At 40.3% G+C, this 21,879-nt stretch overlaps 1 protein-coding gene across 1 annotated transcript in view; it reads left to right on the top strand.

Moving 5' to 3' along the window:
* LOC119422585 (septin-9) overlaps positions 1-21,879 on the top strand; it is a gene marked incomplete in the record, with an annotated part of 51,551 nt that overhangs the window by 17,901 nt on the left and 11,771 nt on the right. Inside the window, 2 exon segments of the mRNA XM_037689966.1 lie at positions 2,119-2,236; positions 4,723-4,818. Of these exon segments, the coding sequence (XP_037545894.1) occupies positions 2,119-2,236; positions 4,723-4,818 (214 nt within the window).

The following is a 21,879-nucleotide window of genomic DNA, read 5'->3' as shown; positions in this document are numbered from 1 at the left end:
CTCCTCAGCCTGAGGAAGTCTTTCGGACGAAAGACGAAATGTTTCTACCTTTTATTTTTACTTTTTTAACACGCCCAGAGGACCTGATTTAACTTTTTAAGATTTTTCTACCTGGGTGATTGAGCATGCATCAGGACATATTAAACACAGTTAGCACCTTCTCACAGTGGATCAACCAGTTTGCCAAATATGCTAAGGGAGACCATCAGCCTAACAATGAATCGTTGGCACCCTGATGGTTGCTTGCTATTCACAGGGGGCTGAGTGATACTAGCAATATCAGCGATGTAAGAAGAAGACAGTCCCTCTTACAATGAAGTCTTTTGTTAAGAAGTCAAGTAGTCTTTTGGATGAAAGATGAAACGTTTCTACATTTTGTTACCACATGCCCTGTCCCCTCAGTCTCTCAAAGTTAACAGTGAATTTGTCCTTATGCATGCTCAATAACCCAGGTAGAAAAATTTAAAAAAGTTAAATCAGGTCCTCTGGGAGTGTTAAAAGAAAAAAAAGGTAGAAAAAAGCTGTGCAGATAATATTCTACTTTTTTTCTTTTAACACACACTCAGAGGACCTGATTTAACTGTATGTAAACAGTGAATTTGCTTACTTCCCTTAATATGTTAATTATATCAGTGTTATAAAGTAAAACTCATTTAAGGGCTAAACAAAGCGGGTCTGAGTCTGACACACATTAATTAATTTAGATGTATTTAGATTTAATGTCGATGAATTACTTTTTCAACTTTTTGTCCCTTATTTTAGTATTTGTGATGCATGCTTTGGTATTTGTTGTTGTTATTTTTTTGTTTGTTTTTGGCGAGTCAAGACTGTTTTTCTCGTCCTAAGCAATTCACTGCATTGTTGTCGACCTTGTGTTGATTTTGCATATGACAAATAAACCATACTTGATAAAACGTTCTGTTTGTATTGTTCTTGGAAGAGAGGCAGATTGATAACGTTAACTAGCTAGCTTTACTAGCATCACTTACACAAAGCTGCGGCGCTTACCTTTCTTTGTGCTTCCTTTCCAGGTGTCGATAAAAGTTGGATGTAGTCCCGACAGTCTCCGAAAGTGAAGCGCTGCAGAACTTGCATTGCGCCGTGTGCTTTTTTTCAGAGTTGTTATGCAAACATACTCTTTGTGACTCAAATAGCCAAACTTTATAACAGCAGATTTAGAAGACATCTTCTCTTGTTCTAAACACAAACAAGTCTAACTTTTCTTCCCTGACGCTTGCGAGTGAAAGGAGGTGGGCTCGGTGTTGCCAGATAGAGTCGAGATTTTCCAGCAAAAAATCGGTTAAAAACCGCAACATCACACAAAAACCTGCACAATCTATATTTGTTACAGTATATTTACTTTTTGAACACAAACCCACATCAGTACAAGCCAAGGTAATTTAACAATATGTGGCAAAACGGAACAGTCCAACAAAAATCTTCCCAGAGTTCCCAGCAAAATCAGAACGAAAACTGGCCAATTGGCAGTAAACCACCCAATCTGGCAACACTGGAGTGGTAACAAAAACATGTAGCTAGCTGCTATGAGTCACGTTATCGCTTGAATTTGAATCGGTATGTTTTGCATCCAGTAAAAGCAAAGATGTTAACAAATAAACTGGACAATATTCTGGCAATTTAGTGATATTTTCACAGTTGTGGTCTTGACTGGTCTTGAAAAAAAATCCCGAGACCTCAATGTCCGAGACCGTGACAAGACCGAGACCAAATGCGGTCGAGACCGAGACGAGACCGAGACCGTCAAAAAGTGGTCTCGAGACCGGTCTCGAGACCAAGACCGGTCTCGAGTACTACAACACTAGAACAAGGCGGGCCTTCCTGGGAGTTTGAATGAAGCCGGCTGGCCAGACTCAGCTGAGGCTAATTGGAGGGCAGAGCAGACTACATGATGGGAATCTGTGTGCAGGATCAGCTGAGACAAGACACAAAACTTCCATGGAAACAGAACAGAGTTAAAAAGAAGTTTATTGAAACACCCAGAAGAATGAAACAATGTTTTGAGTGAATGCAGGCACTGCCCTCTAGTGGCCATTCTGTTTCATTACATGAAGCAGAACATGTTTCACAGTTCCTCAAATGCTGTGTGTCACCCTGCAGTCTCAGGCCTCTGGATGTTGAGTTCATGAGTCGTCTCAGCAAAGTGGTGAACATCGTCCCCGTCATCGCCAAAGCTGACACGCTCACCCTGGAGGAGAGGGACAGCTTTAAACAGACGGTAAGAAGGGATTCATGGACGTGCTGCACTGTTCTTATATCTGTCGCCAAGATATCCCACGAACCACTGGACGAGTTTTACTGAAACTCAGTCAGTTTTGGATTATCATGTAGAACTGATTAACATTTGAAGCTGGCCTGATTCGGCCATCTTTAACTCAGCCAGTCTCACAGACATCCAGCTGCAGCTTGATGTGGATCATCTGCAACTCTTACTAAGTGTGAATCTGAAATGATGCATGAGTTCACACACAGCATTTTCCCAAAACAGCTACAGGATCATCCTTCCTCAATATAAGATGTATAAAGCTGTGGCTTGACAGGAGGTGAGTTATATGCAATTTAAATAATAATTTAATTTAAACGTGCAGCGCTGCATAGATGTGTTTTACATGTTGGAGCTGATCGCTTCACAGAGGAGTGACAGGAGAGCAGATGTTGGTTTTCACTCATAAATGATAGTTTCACCTGACTCATAACTTTCATCTCTTCCTTTGATCGTTTCTATGAAATCATTTGAAATCTACAGGAGGCAGCCGCTCGGATCTTTTTTTATTTAGCGAGATGGAAGCAGCAGCATGAGTGTTTTGGCTGCAGTGTGTTTCCTCTGATGTCTGTAACAGCAGTCGGTCCTGTCCCCGACAGAGAAGAGAAGCTGCTGGAGCTGGATACTTTTGGTTGGCCACTCATGCACAGTATGACTTGAAAATTATTCACTACGAGCTTTAAGTGCTCTAAAATGAGTCTTTCTCCAACCCTTCATGAAATCAGAAGGCAGTACATCCTGAGCTCTTAATTCTGCAAATCAGAAGTTAAAGCACCTTTTTTTTTATTGTTGACCAGAACATGTTTCACTTTGCTGTAGCAGACTTCCGGAACGCTTCACAAAACACTTTAAAACTTTTATGTCTCACTAGTTTTAAACAAAAACTCCAACAGATTATAATTCTGTCCTTTCTGATTGTTCTTGGATGCACTTCAGCACGTTTATTTATTATTTGACAATTTTTTTCTTTTTTTTTCTTTTTCATCCATACGTCTTGAGCACACATGTACATTTTTATCCATCCATCATCTTTTACCCACTTCTTCCTTTTTGGGTTGTGGGAGTCACTGGTGCCCATATTCAGCAGTCACTGTGCGAGAGGCGGGGGACACCCTGGACAGGTCTCAAGTCCATCACAGGGACACATAGAGACAAACGAGACGAAACCATTCACTCTCTCACTCACACCTAGAGACAATTTAGAGTTACCAATCAGCCTAACATGTATGTTTTTGGTCTGTGGGAGAAAACCCACGCATACACAGAGAGAACATGGAAACTCCACCCAGAAAGGCCCCTGACCGGATTTGAACCAGGGTTACCTGCTCGCTGAGAGGCAGCAGCTCTACCAGTTGTGCCACCGTGCTGCCTACATTTTTATCCTTATGTTTATTTTTTTTCTATGCATAATTCTTTACAATATATTGATGTATTGTACCGATGGACCCATTTCTTGCAGGAATTTCTTGACCAGCTCATGTTTGTAAATAAGAACTGGCTCACAAACATTTCTTCTGGTAAAAAAAAAAGGTGTGTGTGTATATGTGTGTATGTATATATATATATATATATATATATATACACACATATATAATTCTCAGTTTTACTGAGTTTGAACTCTAAATGTTGGAAAAAAGTAATCTCGTTTTATCTCACTTACTCAAAAGGAGACACACTCAATGGCAGGAGAAGATTTTTAGCTGATATTTTACCTGCAAGGACAGATTTTCAGGACAGGTTACACAGATATGTAGGAAGTACACATGAAGACCCGTCATGAGAATCTGCCACTAGTAGTGTGCAGATAGTTTTTATGCTTTTCGGTACAGCCAATCTCACAGACTCGGAGGCATCCTTGAAGCGACAGCTGCAAGCTGCAGCATCACTCAGCTCTGTGCTAACCCAAACATATGGTTCATGGGCAGAGTTAACATTCTCAGCCATAGTAGTTAAAAACATCCGTAAACTTTGACCAAAGATTCCCTAAGAATGAAGCGCAGTAGTTCTCTAACACGTGATGCTGTGCCCTCCTCGGAAGAAACTACTGCAACAATATTGGACTTTTTAAAAACGGGAATGGTCCCTGATAAATGTCACAATCCTGCACCCCACACCAAGAACCACAATGAAAACCCTCATTAACAACATTAAACCCATTCTAAATGAGAATGAGTTTAAATAAATAATCAAAAAAGTTTCCAAGGAAGACAAAACAAACTGTGCAAACATCACTTTTAAAACTAATAAACAGTTTGTTACAACAATCCTTTACCTTCAGTATTTTTTGTTCTCTTCAGAACCACAGTTAGTAATACGAAAGTTGAACTTGATTTTAAAATATTCACGTTAGGTTTGCTTACTATGTTATACGCATGTTTTTATGGAGTCTGGGTGTACGTTTGACTCTGTGTTCTTGTGTTGTTGTGCCCGGCTGTGTGCAGATCAGGGAAGAACTGCGAGCCAACGGAATCGATGTTTACCCCCAGAAAGAGTTCGACGAGGACATGGAGGACAGAATGATCAATGACAAAATCAGGGTGAGTTCAAGCCGCTGACCTGAAAAAGCCCGATCTCCTGAGTTGTAGCTGAGAGTCATTACCAACACAGTGTCTGAGTGCTAACAGGTCGAGTGAGATCTTTGTTTCCAGCTTTCGTACACAAGGTGGCGAGTGATGCGCATTCCTTCAGGGGAAGGCTGATTATTGTCCCCCGTCACTGCCAGATCTGTTACGGAAGCATGATCCGTAGTGTCGGCTCATTTTGTGCTTGTGCTATAAGTAAAACATCCGGGTTGCACGGCTCGCTGTTGTTTATGAAAACAAAATGTCTTAATTTACTTAGAAATTTACGTGCTCTATCTCCACTGATCTTTATGTAGCTATTTACGCCACTCGTATTTCCATTACAATCATTGGTTAAGATGATATGTGACACATTAGACTTGACCCCCAGCCTGGGCTGAATGAGAAAACCCTGCAAGATACAGAAATAATTATTTCCATGGTGAAACAGCGCCACTCAGTGGTGAAGCTGCATATCATTTTAACCATGACTAAATATGTCAGTGATTTTTTTTTTTTACTTTATTGAACTACTGAACGTACAGAACAAAAGAACACAAATAGAACAACAAATGACAATCTCAAATTACAATGATACATATAAACATATACAAATATCTACAATCATACCTCCTAAGGTCAACATATTCTAAAACGAATTATCATATCAACCATCATAAACTTAAAAATTAGGTAATAATACTATTTGAGAGTTTGCAAATAATATAGTACAGTAAATTAAACAACTAACTATTTATCTAAGAATCTACATAATTACTAAAATTTGTCAGAGGGCTATATTATCTGAGCGAGGTGATCAGAGAGCTTTTTTGCTTGTGGTTTTTTAGCACTGTCTAATGAAAGTTTTAACAACTGGAGTTCTTGTTTGAATACAGACCATAATGGTTTAGACTTGCCATATCTGCATTTATGTATATAGAATTTTAATATTATGATAATGTTATTGACAAAGTATTCATCTTTTTTATTTTCAGATACATATCCATATAATATATTCTGAACTGAGAAGGAGTCTATGTTCATAGATTTGATGGTCAGGAGATCGTGAAGTGATTTCCATAATGTGTTCACAGAATGACAGAAATAAAATAAATGTTCTGTTGTTTCAGGTTCGTTACATATATAACAGTTATCACATTCAAATTTAAATCTGTTTCTGATAAACTCGTTAGAAGGATAAATATTATTTAGAGTTTTGAAATGTAATTCTTTATATTTAGGTGGAAGAGGGAAACCCAGATATGTTGTCATTATTTTTATTCTTTCCTTCTTATCATAGAAATCGTGAAACTTTCTTCTTACCTGACCAGAATATATTGTTTTTATTAAATGTTGTCTTAAAAATTTGTTGTTGCATTTATTGTGTGTTAAATTTAGTCCATTGAGATTGATGCTCGGTAAACTAATTGTTGGTTTAGTTTCATAATTGTTCTTTATTAACTGAACAAATGCAATTGGTATATTTTTTGTTACTTTATCCTAGTCTTTTTTTGGTACAGATTAGATTATATTTTTTTGTGAATTCTTCATAGTCATATAAATTTCCCTTTTCATCCATGAGATGAGTGAGTGACCATATTTGTTTCTCCATCCATGTTTCCATGAACACAGACTTCCTTCTATGTAAAACGACTCTGTTGTTCCAAAAAGGGACATTATGAGGACTGAAGTTATGTTTGTATGCTAGTTTCCAGTTCAATAACACCTGTTGGTGAAAAGCAGATAATTTAACAGGTAATTTAGGAATGTCAAAGTCACATCTTAACAGGAAGTCAATACCTCCAACTTTACTAAAAACCAAAGTGGGGACAGCAAACCAAAGCTCATGACCATTTTTAAGAAAAGATTGAAGCCATTTAAGTTTTAATACGCCATTCATTATTTCAAAATCTATTGCTTTAATCCCACCATCTTCATCATTTTTAACTATCTCCTTTTTTGATATAATGATGTTTATTTCTCCAAATAAAGTTAAAGTTTAATTTATTATTTTCCTTAATAATCTTTGGAGGTATGGCTATGGAGGATGCAGGGTAAACCAGTCTTGATAGAGTCTCCATTTTGGTTAGTAATGTCCTACCAGAAAGAGTTAAGTCTCTCTGCAACCAGTTATTTAATATCAATTTGCATTTAGTAATATTATTGTCAACATTCAGTTTGGCACAATTGCTTGCAGTTTTTGTGACCCAAATGCCCAGATATCGAACCTCCAGTTTGACCGGTATATTGTAATAAGATGATTGGGAACAATCATGAATACTCATTAAATCACACTTTTCCAAATTTAACTTTAATCCTGATGCTTTAGAGAATGCTTCTACTGTTTGGATCGCCAGTGGAATCTGATCTTTATTTTTTAGAAACAGAGTTGTATCGTCTGCTAGCTGACTTATAATAATATTCTGATTCATAATTTGTAAACCATGAAGTCTGGAGTTTCTCATAGAGATAGCCAAGAGCTCAGTAACGGTGATGAACAGGAGAGGTGAAACACTGCATCCTTGTCTAATCCCTCTTTTTATTGTAAATCTGGGACTTGTTCCTTCTGCTAAGGAAACACAGCTGTTAACATCTGTATGCAGCATTTTGATTATGTTTAAAAACTTCTCACCAAAGCCAAAATGTTTGAATGTTTCAAAAATGAAAGGATGCTCCACCGAATCAAAAGCTTTCTGAAAATCCAGAAATAAAATTGTCCTGTCATCAGGGATTAAGTGGGCATATTCAATTAAATCTAGAACCAGACGAATATTGTTATTAATTGATCTACCTTTGAGAAAACCAGACTGAGTCGAGCTAATTATATCAGATAAACCTTCTTTTAACCGAGCTGCAAGAACTGTAGTAAATATTTTATAATCTGTGTTGAGAAGTGTGATGGGTCTGAAATTATTCAAGTTTGTTTTATCTTTTCCTGGTTTGGGTATCAGTATGATGACACCCTGTTTCATTGTTGTCATCAATTCTTTTTTATGAATACACTCCATAACTGCATCAAACAACAGTATTTTTATGTCCTTCCAGAAGAATTTGTAAAAATTTGCTGTAATACCATCTGATCCAGGAGCTTTATCTGATGCTACTTTTTTAATAACACAGTCAAATTCTTCTATTTGAAAATCCTCTTCACAAATGGACCTAAATGTCTCATCATTGTTAGGGATCACATTTTTAATTTTTATAAAAAAGGATTCTGAGTCTTGTTTTGAATATGAGGATGTGAACAGATTACTGTAAAAGTCCTTAACTTCTCTGGATATTTATTTTGTTTCTGTAACTTCCTCACCATTAATTATGAGACTGTTAATTGTATTTTTCATCTGTCTTTGTTTTTCCAAATTACAAAAATATGAAGTATTTTTCTCACCCTCTTCCAGCCACCTGGCTCTTGACCGTATGTATGCTCCACGGACTTTATTTTGGTAATATTCATCCAGTTTACATTGTAAATTATTCATATTAATTTTGTCTTCCTCACTCCAGTCAGATTTATGATAATATAAGATTAGTTCCTTGGTTAGTTTAGTTTCTTCCATTTGTCTCTCTTTTTGTAATTTTTTCCTGAAGGAAATGGAAAATTTTCTAACAGTAAATTTGAAGAATTCCCATTTTTGTATTGCTGTCACTAAACTTTTGTCATTTTTTTACATCTTGAATTATTTTACTAATACTTTTACAATATTCGTCATTCTTTAATAAGTTAGCATTGAATTTCCAGTAACCTTTGAAATTATTTTTTGTATCATTTTTGGATATTCACAGGTTTATGGTGCAGTGATCACTTAAAGGGCTACAAGAGATCTTGGCTTCTGTGACATGTTCAAGTATAGAATCTGTAATTAACCAATAATCAATTCTTGATCTTGATTGTCCGTTAGGTTTAAACCAAGTATACTGTCTAATGTTAGAGTTTATGTTTCTCCAAACATCAACAAGTTTATTGGTATTCATAAAGTCACCCATGATTGGGTTTAATGTCACCTGAGATTGTTTGGAAGGGCATCTGTCCATCCATTCATCTGGAGTTAAATTAAAATCACCCCCAACAACAACTTGGTCAGTGGGATAATTCAGCTGCATTTTTTTTATAATTGTTGTGACTTGATGTAATAACTGTTAGTTTTTTTGGTCGTTGTTGTATCCATAAACATTAACAATGATGAACAAATTGCTGTCAATATCTAAAACACATGCTGCCCAGTGTCCAGCATCGTCTACTTCCTGAAAAATGACCTTTCCTGGACATCTATAGAAACAAATAGCTACTCCTGCAGAACGATTTGTGCCATGACTAAAAATGATCTTATCACCCCATTGTTGAGTCCAAAAGTTCACATCAGTGAACTCCGAGTGTGTCTCTTAAAGAAAAAAAACAGTTAGCCTTTTGACCTTTGCAAAATAAACAAACAGCCTTACGCTTAATAGAGTCTTTGAGCCCTCTTGCATTAAAAGAAGAAAATAGAATCTCAGTCTTTAAATTGAATACTGGACACATTAAGAACAATAACAATAGAAAACAAATAAACAATAAAAAACTTAGGTTATAGGAGGTAGAGTAAAAAACCCTGAGAGTAGAGTCCCCTTAATAGACCCTTGAAGAACAAAACAATCTCCATTGTAACAGAAAAGCTTCAAGTTTCATCTAAACATCTAAACAGTGCTCGAACTTCAGCTAAAAAACTCTCTTCCCTTCGATGTAGGCGAAGGCTCCTCTGAATCCTGCAGCCCTACCCTCCTTTCTTGCCTGCTCAATTCTCGGCCACAGCGCTTGTCTTGACTTCAAGTCCTCCTGGCTCAGGTCCTCTGCAAACTTCAGACCTTCATCTCTGCAGATCTGTGATGACTTTGTTTTCTTCCACACCTCATCTCTGACTCTTCTCTTGGAGAAGAGGATTATAATTTGTCTGTGTCGACCTTCCATTGATCTTCCCACTCTGTGAACGATGTCAACAGCATCCTCCATCTTTCCAGCCAGATCAGAGAGAATTCTGCTCAGCAACTCCACAACTTCAGCTCTGATGTTTTCATTAACTTTTTCCTTTTTTCCTTTAATCCGTAGGCACCATCTTCTTTTATATCTTTCTTGACCCGCCAAACGTTCCTTCATTTCCTCCTTTTCCTTTTGAAGAAGCTCGACTTGCGTCTCCAAGCTTTTAACTTTGTTTTTACACTCTTGAATATCCTCAGAGTTCAGTTGCACCGTTTTAGCTATTGATGCTAGCATGGAGCTGTGCTGTTGTAGCTGGCCGCAAATGCCCTCCAGGCGGTCATCAACACGAGCTCCTAAAGTTTCAACACGCGTTTCCAAAGTTTCAAAACGTGTTCCCAAAGCCTCTAATGCACAAAGGATGGTCCCGACTGCCTTCTCCGAGACCTCCTCCTCATCACCGGTACCTTTCATTTTCTTTTCCGCTTGTTTCTTATCAGGTGTATTTGTTGGTGTGGTGGCTCCTCTGTCTCGTTTGCTATTAGCATTAGCCGCCTCCATTGGCTCTGCGTAGCTGTGCTCCGAGCCTTCCGACTGACGACTCGGAGTAGATTTAAAAAGCCCTTTTTTAGAAGTTTGTGGGTCTTTTCGTTGGCTCATCTTTGTAACTGAAGTCAAGCAGCTGTATTTCTTGTGGAGTTTACTTTAAATCTCTTTTAACATCGGGACTCATTTAAGAGCTCTGAGTGATGCGTCCGTTCAGCACACCATCAGCCCGGAACCCCCATATGTCAGTGATTTTAACGGAAACACGAGTGTCGTAAATTAGCAACATGAAAATCGGCGGAGATAGAGCACAAGACAAAACAGAATTATAACATTGTCTAGGAAAAATAATCAATTTATAGAGAGATTTTTAGTTAATATTAATATATATGGTATGTTTCAATATATTTTAATCATATCAATTATGTGTTGTATTAAATCAGTTTACAGGATATAATTTAGCACACCTTTATAATTAAGGCTGGAAGTAATTATTTCCAGCACATTTTCCTAAATCTAGCATATTCATGTCTCTCTTTTAAATGAGTCCCCGAGGCTCAGTGGGATTTACCTGTATAAATAAAGGTTGAATTAATGAAAAAAAACTTTCAACAGTGATCCGTGCAACCTGGAACTATTCCTTTTAGCGTATGTGCAAATGAGCTGCGGTATGGATCGTGCTTCCAGAACAGATTGGGCAGTGACATCCCCCGTTACAGAGCCAAGAGAGAACTGTTCCAACATCCATCTTGTGAGCTAAATTTTTTTTTGTTTGTTTAAATAAGAGAGGTGCTGATTTCCATTTTGTTGTGTGGCTGCATCTAGAAAGGTCACTGTGGAAAATCCAAGATGGCCACCACCAATTATTTATGTAAACCGGCCAGCCTTATCATTTGAGGAATCTGTTTTTTTATATTGCTTAAAAGTATGGTTTCCTCAAAAGATTGGTGTGCCTGGTGAGGTGGCTGAAGTTTAATCTATTGCCCCTTTTGCACTGCTCTGAATAGGCCCCAACTCTGCTCAGCCCTGCACACCCTACTCAGCCTGGCTCAGCTCAGCCTGGATTTGCACCTGCTCTTTAGGACTGATTCTGGAGGCATGTCCAGAATCCAAGTCCTGCTAATGAGAGTTATGTGATGAGTTACTCAAAGCAGTCTGCTCCTCAGATAAATATTATTAAATTATTATTTTTATATATAAATGTTTCTGTTAACTTATTTTATATATGAATATTTCTGTTCAGTGCCCTGAGACAACTTCTGTTGTGACTTGGCGCTGTATAAATAAACTGAATTGAATTAAATCTGATGGACCAGGTTCTACAAAAACATTTATATTTAAATCTAAAAAAGTTAAGTCTGGTCCTCTGGACATTCAAAAAACAAAACAAAAAAAAAAAAAATGTAGAAACGTTTCTTCTTTCATCCGAAAGACTTCTTCAGTCTGAGGTGCTGTATTCTGCTCATAGCTATTTATATAAGACTGAGCTGAATACAGCACCTCAGACTGAAGAAGTTTTTCGAATGAAAGAAGCAACGTTTCTACATTTTTGTTTGTTTGTTTTGTTTTTTGAATGTCCAGAGGACCAGACTTAACTTTCTTAGATTTTTCTACTTGGATTATTGAGCATGCATCAGGATATTTATATTTAAAATTATATGTTTTTCTTCATCATTTGATGTATTTGCACTCATTGTACTTTTGTTTCTTGTGTACAGATTGTTTTTTCTTGTATACAGATTATTTTTAGCTTTGAATTAAAGTTTAGCTTTGATTTAAAGCTTTAATTTAAAGTGTAGTGCTTGTTTTGTGATTTGTACATCTGTGGGTTAGAATAATGTTGAACTAAATGCTGTGTCTCTTCTTTAAACATGTTTGAGGGGAATATTCCTGAGATCCAATAATTTTGTCTTTTTATGATTTTTCAGCTGAGTTAACTTTAACAGATTATTTAATAAAGTCAAAGTGAAAACAGGATTTCACGATGAAGCCAGCACCGTTTATTTATTTTTAATCTTCACTGATAAAAAAACCCACGTATTTTTTATACATAAAACATTGGAAAAAAAAAACATTTCCACCCTCCGTCCCTCCATCCTGGTCCTCCCGCCTGCCAGGGCTCGGAATTAGGCCTTTGTGAGCAGGCGAGGCCGGGGCTCGGGATCCGGCCTCGCGGGCTTCAACGGCTCGGCAGCTTGTATAATCCTCCGGTGATACCACTCGCTCAAATTTTATCGTCGGTCACCAAACACAGAAAACGTCTGGACTTCAGAATTAAACACGGCGTTGTCATTGTTTTTAAAATCTTAAAAATAGATCCAGCCGCTGCTCCGCATCCAGAGAAATTGCAAATGGCGGCTCTGTGAAAAGTTTCTGAGATCCAGTGACTCATCCCCCTGACCAGTCAGAGTCCTGCATTCATGTTTCGGTCTGGACTCAGCTCGACTGAGCTCGCTCGGTCCCACCAGAGAAGCGGGGACGAAAGAGGTCCTGAATCAGCCTCAAATCAGCTAAAAATTAGGTTCCAGTATCGGTATCGGCCTCCGATACCAGTATAATTTACATATCGGATTTTTCCGATCCACGTGCCGATATTTCCGATCCATGATGCATGTCTGTGGTTGCGCTGCACATTGGCTTCAAACTACGGAATGGATTTCATGAACGGTGGCGTGTCTCATGAACCCAGAGTAATAAGACCCGCCTCGCATTCAGGAAATTCATTTCATAGTTTGCAGCCAGCTACAACGTGAGGACTGAGTTAGCAGCACTGTGGCTAACAGCTAACAAACTTTTCATCGAAACATGTCCGCTGTGTGGAAGTGTTTTACACTAAACACTACAAAACAAGACAGCAACGTGCAATGTCTGCGGAGCCATAGCGCCGCATTAAACCACGGTAAAGTTAGTTTTACGTTGGACATTCGAGCTCCGTGGCTTCAGTGGGGCGCTACTCTCGCTGAATCCGAAAGAGGCGACTCGACCTCAGCCAGTTAAGGAAACAGAAAAAAATTGTAGCAACTTGGACAAAAAATGGAAATATCTGGATTAGAGCAAATGAAGGGTCACAGGCTAAAATGATAAAGGAAGTGAAGGATCTGGAAGGATTTAGATGAATTTAAGACAAATTACAACAATTTGGTAAATAAGAAGTTAAAATTAATATAGATGAAGACGAATACAGACATTAAGACATGAATACATATGAAGACTCCGAACTTAAAATATATGAGATAGATGATCAGCTTTATTCAAATTTTTTCCTGTAATTAAAGATTGTAAATATTATAATGAAGAGAAATTGAATAATATTATAAAGACAAAATATGACCTCTCCATTATTCATATTAATAGCAGAAGTTTAAGTCAAGTCAAGTCAAGTCAGATTTATTTATAGAGCACATTTAAAACAGAAACTGTTACCAAAGTGCTTAAATGCAAATTTATCAAAAATAACAGATTACTTAAAACAGTTAAACGGCACTTTTAGTATAATAGCAGTCTCAGAAACATGGCTAAATGATGAAAGTATAAATAATGCCAACATTGAAGGGTATGAACTTTATTATATGAACAGAAAAAATAAACGAGGTGGTGGAGTAGCTATATTTATAAATAAGGAAATAAAATGCAAAAAAAAATGACAATGTCAGTAACAATTGAAAATCTTATGGAAATAATTACAATTGAAATAATAAATAAAAATTCTAAAAATATAATTATAAGCTGTGCATATCAATCACCTGAGTCAAATATAGAGCTATTCAATGATCAAATCGTGGAGCTGTTGGAAGGGAGTTCAAATAAATCTGTTTTTTTGTGTGGTGACTTTAATGTTGACTTAGGAAATAATATAGACTCGCATAACAATATTACATTTATTAACTCAATGAATAGTTTAAATCTTTATCCATTAATATCAAAACCTACAAGAATTACAACTCACAGTGCCACAATAGTTGATAACATTTTTACAAATATAACAAATACAGAAATAACGGGTGGTATTTTGATCACTGATATAAGTGATCACTTACCAGTCTTTACACTTTATAAAAATCATCAATGCAATATTAAAAGAGAACCAAATAAGAGAAAAATAATAAACGCATCAAAAAAAGCTTGTGATAATTTAATAGACGATTTACGGAAACAAAATTGGATGGATGTATATGTTGATGATGTAAACAAAGCATATGATGTATTCATTAATATTTTAGGAACACTGTATGAAAAAAAATTGTGTGCAAAAAAATGATACAAAGCGTAATGTTGTTGATAAACCATGGATGACTAAAGGGTTAAAAAACGCTTGTAAAAAAAAGAAACACCTGTATGCATGCTTCCTAAAACTAAAAACAAAAGAAGCAGAAGAAAGATACAAGAAGTATAAAAATAAGTTGGTATGGATAATAAGAAAACAAAAGAAGGAATAGTATAGTAATTTATTAGACAAAAGTAATGGTAATATGAGGGCAACATGGCGAATAATGAATAGTGTTCTGAAAAATCATGAAACTAAACCAAGTGTTCCACAATACTTTGTAAAGGATGGTAATGAGATCCATGATCAATATGAAATTGTAAATTTTAATCATTATTTCGTAAATGTTGGCCCAAGTCTTGCAAACAAAATACCAAAAGTGGATACAAATGTGAGTTCTACAGTTACAGGTTGTACCAACAGTATCTTTCTTGAAGGAAACAACAAAGAAGAAATACTGAATATTGTAAAAAATATGGCAGACAAAAGATCAAAAGATTGTATAGACATGGATATGATGATTGTAAAAAAAATAATTAATTATGTTATTGAGCTGTTTGTATATATATTTAATCTGTCATTATCAACAGGAATATTTCCAAACAATATGAAAATAGCCAAAGTAATTCCACTTTTTAAAAATGGGGAGAAACATGTGTTTAATAATTATAGACCGATATCATTATTGCCACAATTTTCGAAGATTTTGGAGAAGCTATTTGTTATCAGATTGGATCGATTTGTTGATAAACAGAATATACTAAGTAATAGTCAATATGGATTTAGACAAAACAATTCTACATCAATGGCACTCATTGAATTTATGGAACAAATAACAACTGCTATTGACCAAAAAAAGTGTTGTATTAGTATTTATGTTGATTTAAGGAAGGCCTTCGATACTATAGACCACGGAATTCTTCTTGAGAAGTTGTATAAATATGGTATTAGAGGGCCAGCATTAAAATGGGTAAATAGTTATTTAGAAGGAAGGAAACAGTTTGTTCAACTACATGACAGAAGATCTGAGTTTTGTAATATCACGTGTGGAGTGCCCCAGGGTTCAGTACTTGGACCTAAGTTATTTAATTTATATGTAAACGACTTAGTAAATGTATCAGGTCTTTTTAGATGTATTTTATTTGCAGATGATACAACTTTTTTTTGTCAGGGTAAAGATATAGAACAAACGCTGAAAATGACACAAATAGAATTTGTGAAAATTCAAAATTGGTTTCATCGTAATAAATTATCATTAAATCTAGATAAAACATATTATATGATATTCAGTAATAGTAAAAGAAAAGTTGATGCTCCATTTATGGTAGAAGGAATTAATATTCTTAGAGTTAATGAGGTGAAGTTCTTGGGTGTTATTATTGATGAAAAATTGACATGGAAATCTCATATAAATAACTTAAGAACAAAAGTAGCAAAATCGATAGCAATTCTGTACAAAGTAAAGGAGTTATTTAATGAAAAAGCACTATTTATGTTGTATAATGCACTAATTGTTCCTCATTTAAATTACTGTATCGAAGTCTGGGGTAAAGCATGTAAAACAATTACAAACCCACTTTTTGTTTTACAGAAAAGAGCAGTACAAATTATCACCAGACAAAAATTAAGACATCCATCAAATGTATTGTTTTGTCAACTGCAGATATTGAAATTCTATGATTTGGTCAATTACAGCATTTTGCAGATTATGTATAGGGCTCATAAAATCATATTGCCCGTCAATATTCAAGTACATTTTATTAAAAGGGAGAGTGTTTATTTTCTTAAAGGGATAGAAATGTTTGTGAAGCCTTATTTTAGCACTAGTTTAAAAGAACGATCCTCTGTAATCCAGGGGATAGGATTATGGAATGGTCTGGAGGATACATTTAAAAGTGCCAGATCTCAACATATATTTAAGAGAATGTTAAAGGAGAGTTATTTGACAGAATACAAAAAACTCCAAATTGAATCCACTAAAGTTATTGTTTGAGTTGATGATGTTGTTCTTTAGTTGATGTTGTTTTTAAATCACTGAAGTTGTTGCACATCTTGCTTTTTGTTTTTGTTTGGTAACAAGACAGTAAGGGTAAAAAAGGGGCAGATATTATAAGATTAATTCTTCTTCTGCTGCCTTTCATTTTATTTTGACTGTATACATTTTTTTTTATTATTATTTTTGAGTTGTTATGGTTTTAATGCAGTGAAATGAATAAATTAAATAAATAAATAAATAAATAAGTAAATAAAAGCTAGGAATAAATAGAAACATGTTTTGTGTTAGCAGAATTTAATTCTAACTTTAAAACTTATCCAACATTAATAAAACTTACCTCAAGTTGCCTTTTTGGACATGCATGCATATATTTGTACAAATTGTACTTGAGAGGAGATTATTACAGCCTCATATAAAATCAATGATGATGATGATATTGGAACTGGATCGGTATCGGCCGATATTCAGACTTGGGTATCGGGATCGGATCAGAAGTAAAAAAAGTGGATCGGTGCATCCCTACTAAAAATACTAGCTAAAAGTACTGGTGCAAAAGGGTTCTTTCTGTGGTGGGCTGCCCAGAATTGGGGCTTATTGGGAGCAGTGCAAAAGGGGCATGTAGCCACCACTGGCCACCCCCTGGCTCCATCATTGCTCCTGGTGGTGGATGAAATTGCTCCCTCCACTTACCAGGATCACCAAAATACTAAGTTCTATGTCGTATAGGCTTCGCCCTTTAAGGCTGTCGCTTAGTGGATTTATCCCGTTATGCGAAGTATCACACTGAAAAAATTAGTCCACGCCCACCTGCTGTGTGGGCCCCACCCGATCCGTATAAGTTACATTAAGAGCGGGTAATCGGCTCCCATTTTTCTTCAGCAAGCTAATAACACTGACCTTCAGCAAGATGTCCAGCTCCAACACCATCCGCTTGTGTCCTTCCTGCAAGACCGGTTACTTGCTCAGCTTTGACCGGCACGACACCTACGAGGGATGCCTGGGTCCCCGCCACGTCGCCCACGCTTCCTCCTGCCGCCTCTGTGACGATCTTCCACCGGAGGAAAGGCAGAGGAGAGCAGCCTTGTTTAAGGCTACCATCGAGGACTGCCTGTCCGTGGCGGGAGACTGTTCGCTGGACGACGCCATGGATTTCTTCGACACCGGCTCTCGGAGCGAATCGGATGATTCCTCTGGGACTGGTGACGTTGGCAGCAGCCCCGATGCTCGCTCCCTCCCGGGGAGCGCAGTGTTGGAACGAGGGAGGCCGAGCGGATGCTCGACCCCTCTGGGGTTTCCCGCCTCAACGGCCACATCGCTCCCTGCCGTCAGCGCACTCCTCTCGGAGTTGCCCGTCATTATCCGGGAAGCTGCTAAAGTGAAGGGACTTTCCATTCCCTTACCCCCCCCGCCCAGATCGGATGATCTTGCGGGAAGGTTTGGCTCCACGCCGGCTCGCCGTCCTGATCCCATCTGGCCTCGTTTTCCAGCGGTGACGTCGTATTGGAACGAGGCTGCAGCCGGTCCTGGTAAGTTGAGAGCGCCCGTCTCCACTTTCGCTCCCATCACCAGAGTGGAGGGGTTCACCGAGCGGGGCTTCCCATCACCAGAGTGGAGGGGTTCACCGAGCGGGGCTATCCCTCGGTACCCCCCCTTGAGCCAAGCCTCGCGGAAGCTTTCGGAGCGAAGCTGTCCAGGTTAGAGCAGCGTCCCGTCCCTCCTGGGAAACACGACTAGATGGTGACCACGCTCTCCAATCGAGCCCATCAATGTGCTTTTCAGGCAGCCGCAGCTAACAACAACGTGGCACTTCTAGCATATAGCATGTCCAAGAGGCTGGAGGCCGCAGATCTGTCTGAGGAGACCAAGAGCTCCCTCTGTAAGGCAGCCGACGTCGTCCTCAACATGTGTGCCTCTTCTACGGTTTGCCTGTCCAGGATTGCAGCGTGGATGACGATGATTCAACGATCCACCTGGCTTCGTCACTCCCCCTCGCTGCCGGAGAAACTGCACAAAGACCTAATGGAGGGCCCCATCACGGCGGACGCGCTGTTCGGGAGCAGCTTCAAAGCCATGCTGGCGAACTCGAAGCAGTCGGAGGAGGTGTCAGAGGCTGTGTGCCACCTCATCAAGCCGCGCGGCTCATCCCGCCCCCCGGCCCACTGGAGAGACCGTCGTGAGCAGAGGCAGAAACAGCGACGTTCCACGGCCGCGGCTGCGTCGTCTCGCTCAGCTCCACCACCAGCCCCGCCCATCAGAGACCAGCCCTCTTCATCCCGGCAACCTGCAGTTCAGCGTTTCCCCAGAGATCGCCTGCAGACAGTGCTCTGGGCAAACAAATCGCAGAGCTCACGGGGGAGAAGATTGAAAAAATGACGGTCTGCGGAGGGTGTGTGTAAAAGTGACACGGAAGTTGCAATAAATAATTTTTCAATGATCAAAGTGTCTGTTTCTAGCCAGTCTGTAAGCTCGGATGAACTCACAGCGGCTGCGCACACATCCTCCACACATAACGAGCTGGTGTCCTTAAATAAAGGTTTTTTTAAACTCACCGTCGCTTCAAGACATGACGAGACGCTCACACAACACGATGGTAAGCGAAATAACTCGTTGTCAATCCGAGCTGCACGATCCTCACCCAAGCGGTGTCAAACGCACACTTGTGCGATGCAAACAGCCTTCATCCAAACGGCGCTGCGTTGATGATGGTGCACACACAGCTGCCCGGCGCTCACCGGCTCACATCGGTATAAATGTGGGACCTCAGGCCGGGTCCGGTGGAGGTCCTCGCTCTCAGCAAGAGCAACACACGCCTCACCGAAGCAAACGCTGGCAGCCGTCACCCACCGCGTCTCAGCGCTCGGCAGCTCACGGCAGCACAAGTATGAGACGGCTGAACGAACCCGGTGACAAGTCTCGCCTCCAGCGAGAGCGGCGCGCGTCCCTCCAGCGAGAGCGGCGCGCGTCCCTCCAGAGAAAACGTGTGCTCCCGCGGGGCTCGCAGCCTTCACTCCAACAGCACGGCGTAGATGAAGTCACGCCCTCCGCCTCTCAACGTTCGCACAGCGACGTCGAACGCGCGGCCCCACGGCGTCATCAGCTGTCACACGATTCGCCTCAGCACACACCAGCCCACCTGGACATGAAGGTTGGTCCGCGGTCCGAATGCAGCGCACGGGCGCGTTCAGAGCCCTTTCGAGGAAGCCTCGCCTTGGGTCATGCGGAAAACATTCCCGCGACGCATGACGGCGGTCGAGGCGGCGGATTGGATGACATCCGTTCAAAACATGACGCATCACTTAAACGCACGTCCACTCCACGAACGTTACGCGGAGTGGCTAAAAACATGCTCGCCGGACAGATGGATGGACAGGGTGTTATGCAAAGGTTACACGCTGCAATTTGCAACCCCACCCCCTCCGTTCGGAGGAGTTTTAGAGACGGTCCTGTCATCACCAGACCAAATCTCATCCCTAAATGCAGAAGTCCAAGAACTTCTGATAAAAGACTCTCCAGAGTTCCCAACGGAGAGGAAAACACAGGGTTTTACTTACGTTACTTCCTGGTTCCCAAACGGATCGGAGGGATGAGACCGATTTTGGATCTGTCAGCTTTCAACAAGACGATCATGGACAGACCGTTTCACATGTTGACAACCAGACAGCTGTTGGACAACGTCCAGAGAAACGACTGGTTTGTTTCCATCGACCTAAAAGATGCTTATTTTCACATACCGATCATCCCAAAACACAGAAAATTCCTGCGTTTCTCCTTTCAGGGGATGAAGTATCAGTACAACAGGCTGCCGTTCGGGTATTCCCTCGCGCCTCGTACGTTCTCAAAGTGTGTGGAGACAGCCCTGCATCCGTTACACAGAGCAGGGATGAGAGTCTTGTTTTACCTGGACGACCTGCTGCTGCTGTCACGCTCCAGACCGGAAGGAGTGATGCAGGCTCAGGTGTTGACATCACACCTGTTTGGGCTTCGCCATAAATTGGAAGAAAAGCTTGATTTTCCCGGCCCAGACAATTGTTTATCTGGGAGTGGAGTTAAATTCAACCACCGTGAAGGCTCATTTATCACAAACGAGAATCGACACTTTAAAAGACCAGCTCCGCCACGTAAGACCTGGCAGAGTGGTAACAGCTGTCTCCGTCATGAAGCTGTTAGGAATGATGTCATCAGCTCACACAGTGGTTCCGCTGGGTTTATTACACATGAGACGCCTCCAGAGATGGTTTGCTCGTCTGCGCGTGGATCCAGTAAAACAAAAGAGACGGATGATCACTGTTCCTCCCTCCGTGAGGGCAGACCTCCAACACTGGGGAAACACCCTGTTTCTGTCGGAGGGAGTTCCTATCAGCAGACCCACGTCACACATGTCAGTCTTCACCGACGCGTCGCTGTCAGGCTGGGGGGGGACATGCCTATCTCAAGCAGTAGGGGCGCTGTGGCCCCATCACACATCAGCCCACATAAATGTTTTGGAGTGTTGCACGGTGCTGAATGTGATTCAACACTTTGCTCCCGTGTTACAGAATCAACATGTGTTGATTCACACAGACAACAAGGTGACTGCTGCGTATATAAACCAACAGGGGGTGTGCGCTCAGCCCAGATGTTACACATTGCGCGAAAGCTACTGTGTTGGGCTCACCAAAATCTGCTCTCCATCAGAGCAGTTTACATATCCGGTGTTCTGAACAAAGGGGCAGATGTGATGTCCAGGGGCGGCCCACGTCACGCAGACTGGACTCTCCATCCAGACCTGATGACTCAGACGTGGCAGAAATTTGGCAAAGCAACTGTGGACCTGTTTGCGACACGAGAGAACGCTCAGTGTCAACTATGGTTTTCCCTGAGCCCGCGAGACGAACCACCGCTGGGGGTGGATGCGTTTGCCCACAGCCCATGGCCCAAAACGCTTCTGTACGCGTTTCCTCCACCTCCTCTGATTTTACGGTTCCTGAACCGAGTTCAGGAGGAGGAATTGAAAGTCCTCCTGGTGGCCCCCGAGCACGTGAACGCACCATGGTTCCCAGTCCTGCAACGTCTACTGTCGGGGCACCCGTGGAAACTGCCGTGGAAGGAGGATGCTCTCCTCCAGGCAGGAGGAGCGATCAGGAGTTACCCAGAAATAGGCCAGCACCTGTGGGTCTGGCCGCTGAGCGGTCCCGCTTAGAGAGGATGGGTCTCCCACAGGATGTAGTTCGCACAATCCAGGATTCACGTGCTGCATCTACCACAGCGCTGTACACATCAAAGTGCACAGCTTTTCAGCGCTGG

Source organism: Nematolebias whitei, chromosome 16 (genome assembly GCF_014905685.2).
Source record: "Nematolebias whitei isolate Nwh7 chromosome 16, NemWhi1, whole genome shotgun sequence".
NCBI classification, from domain to species: domain Eukaryota; kingdom Metazoa; phylum Chordata; class Actinopteri; order Cyprinodontiformes; family Rivulidae; genus Nematolebias; species Nematolebias whitei.
The sequence above is the reverse complement of the archived record's forward strand: the minus strand, read 5'-3'. Positions and strand labels throughout refer to the sequence as shown.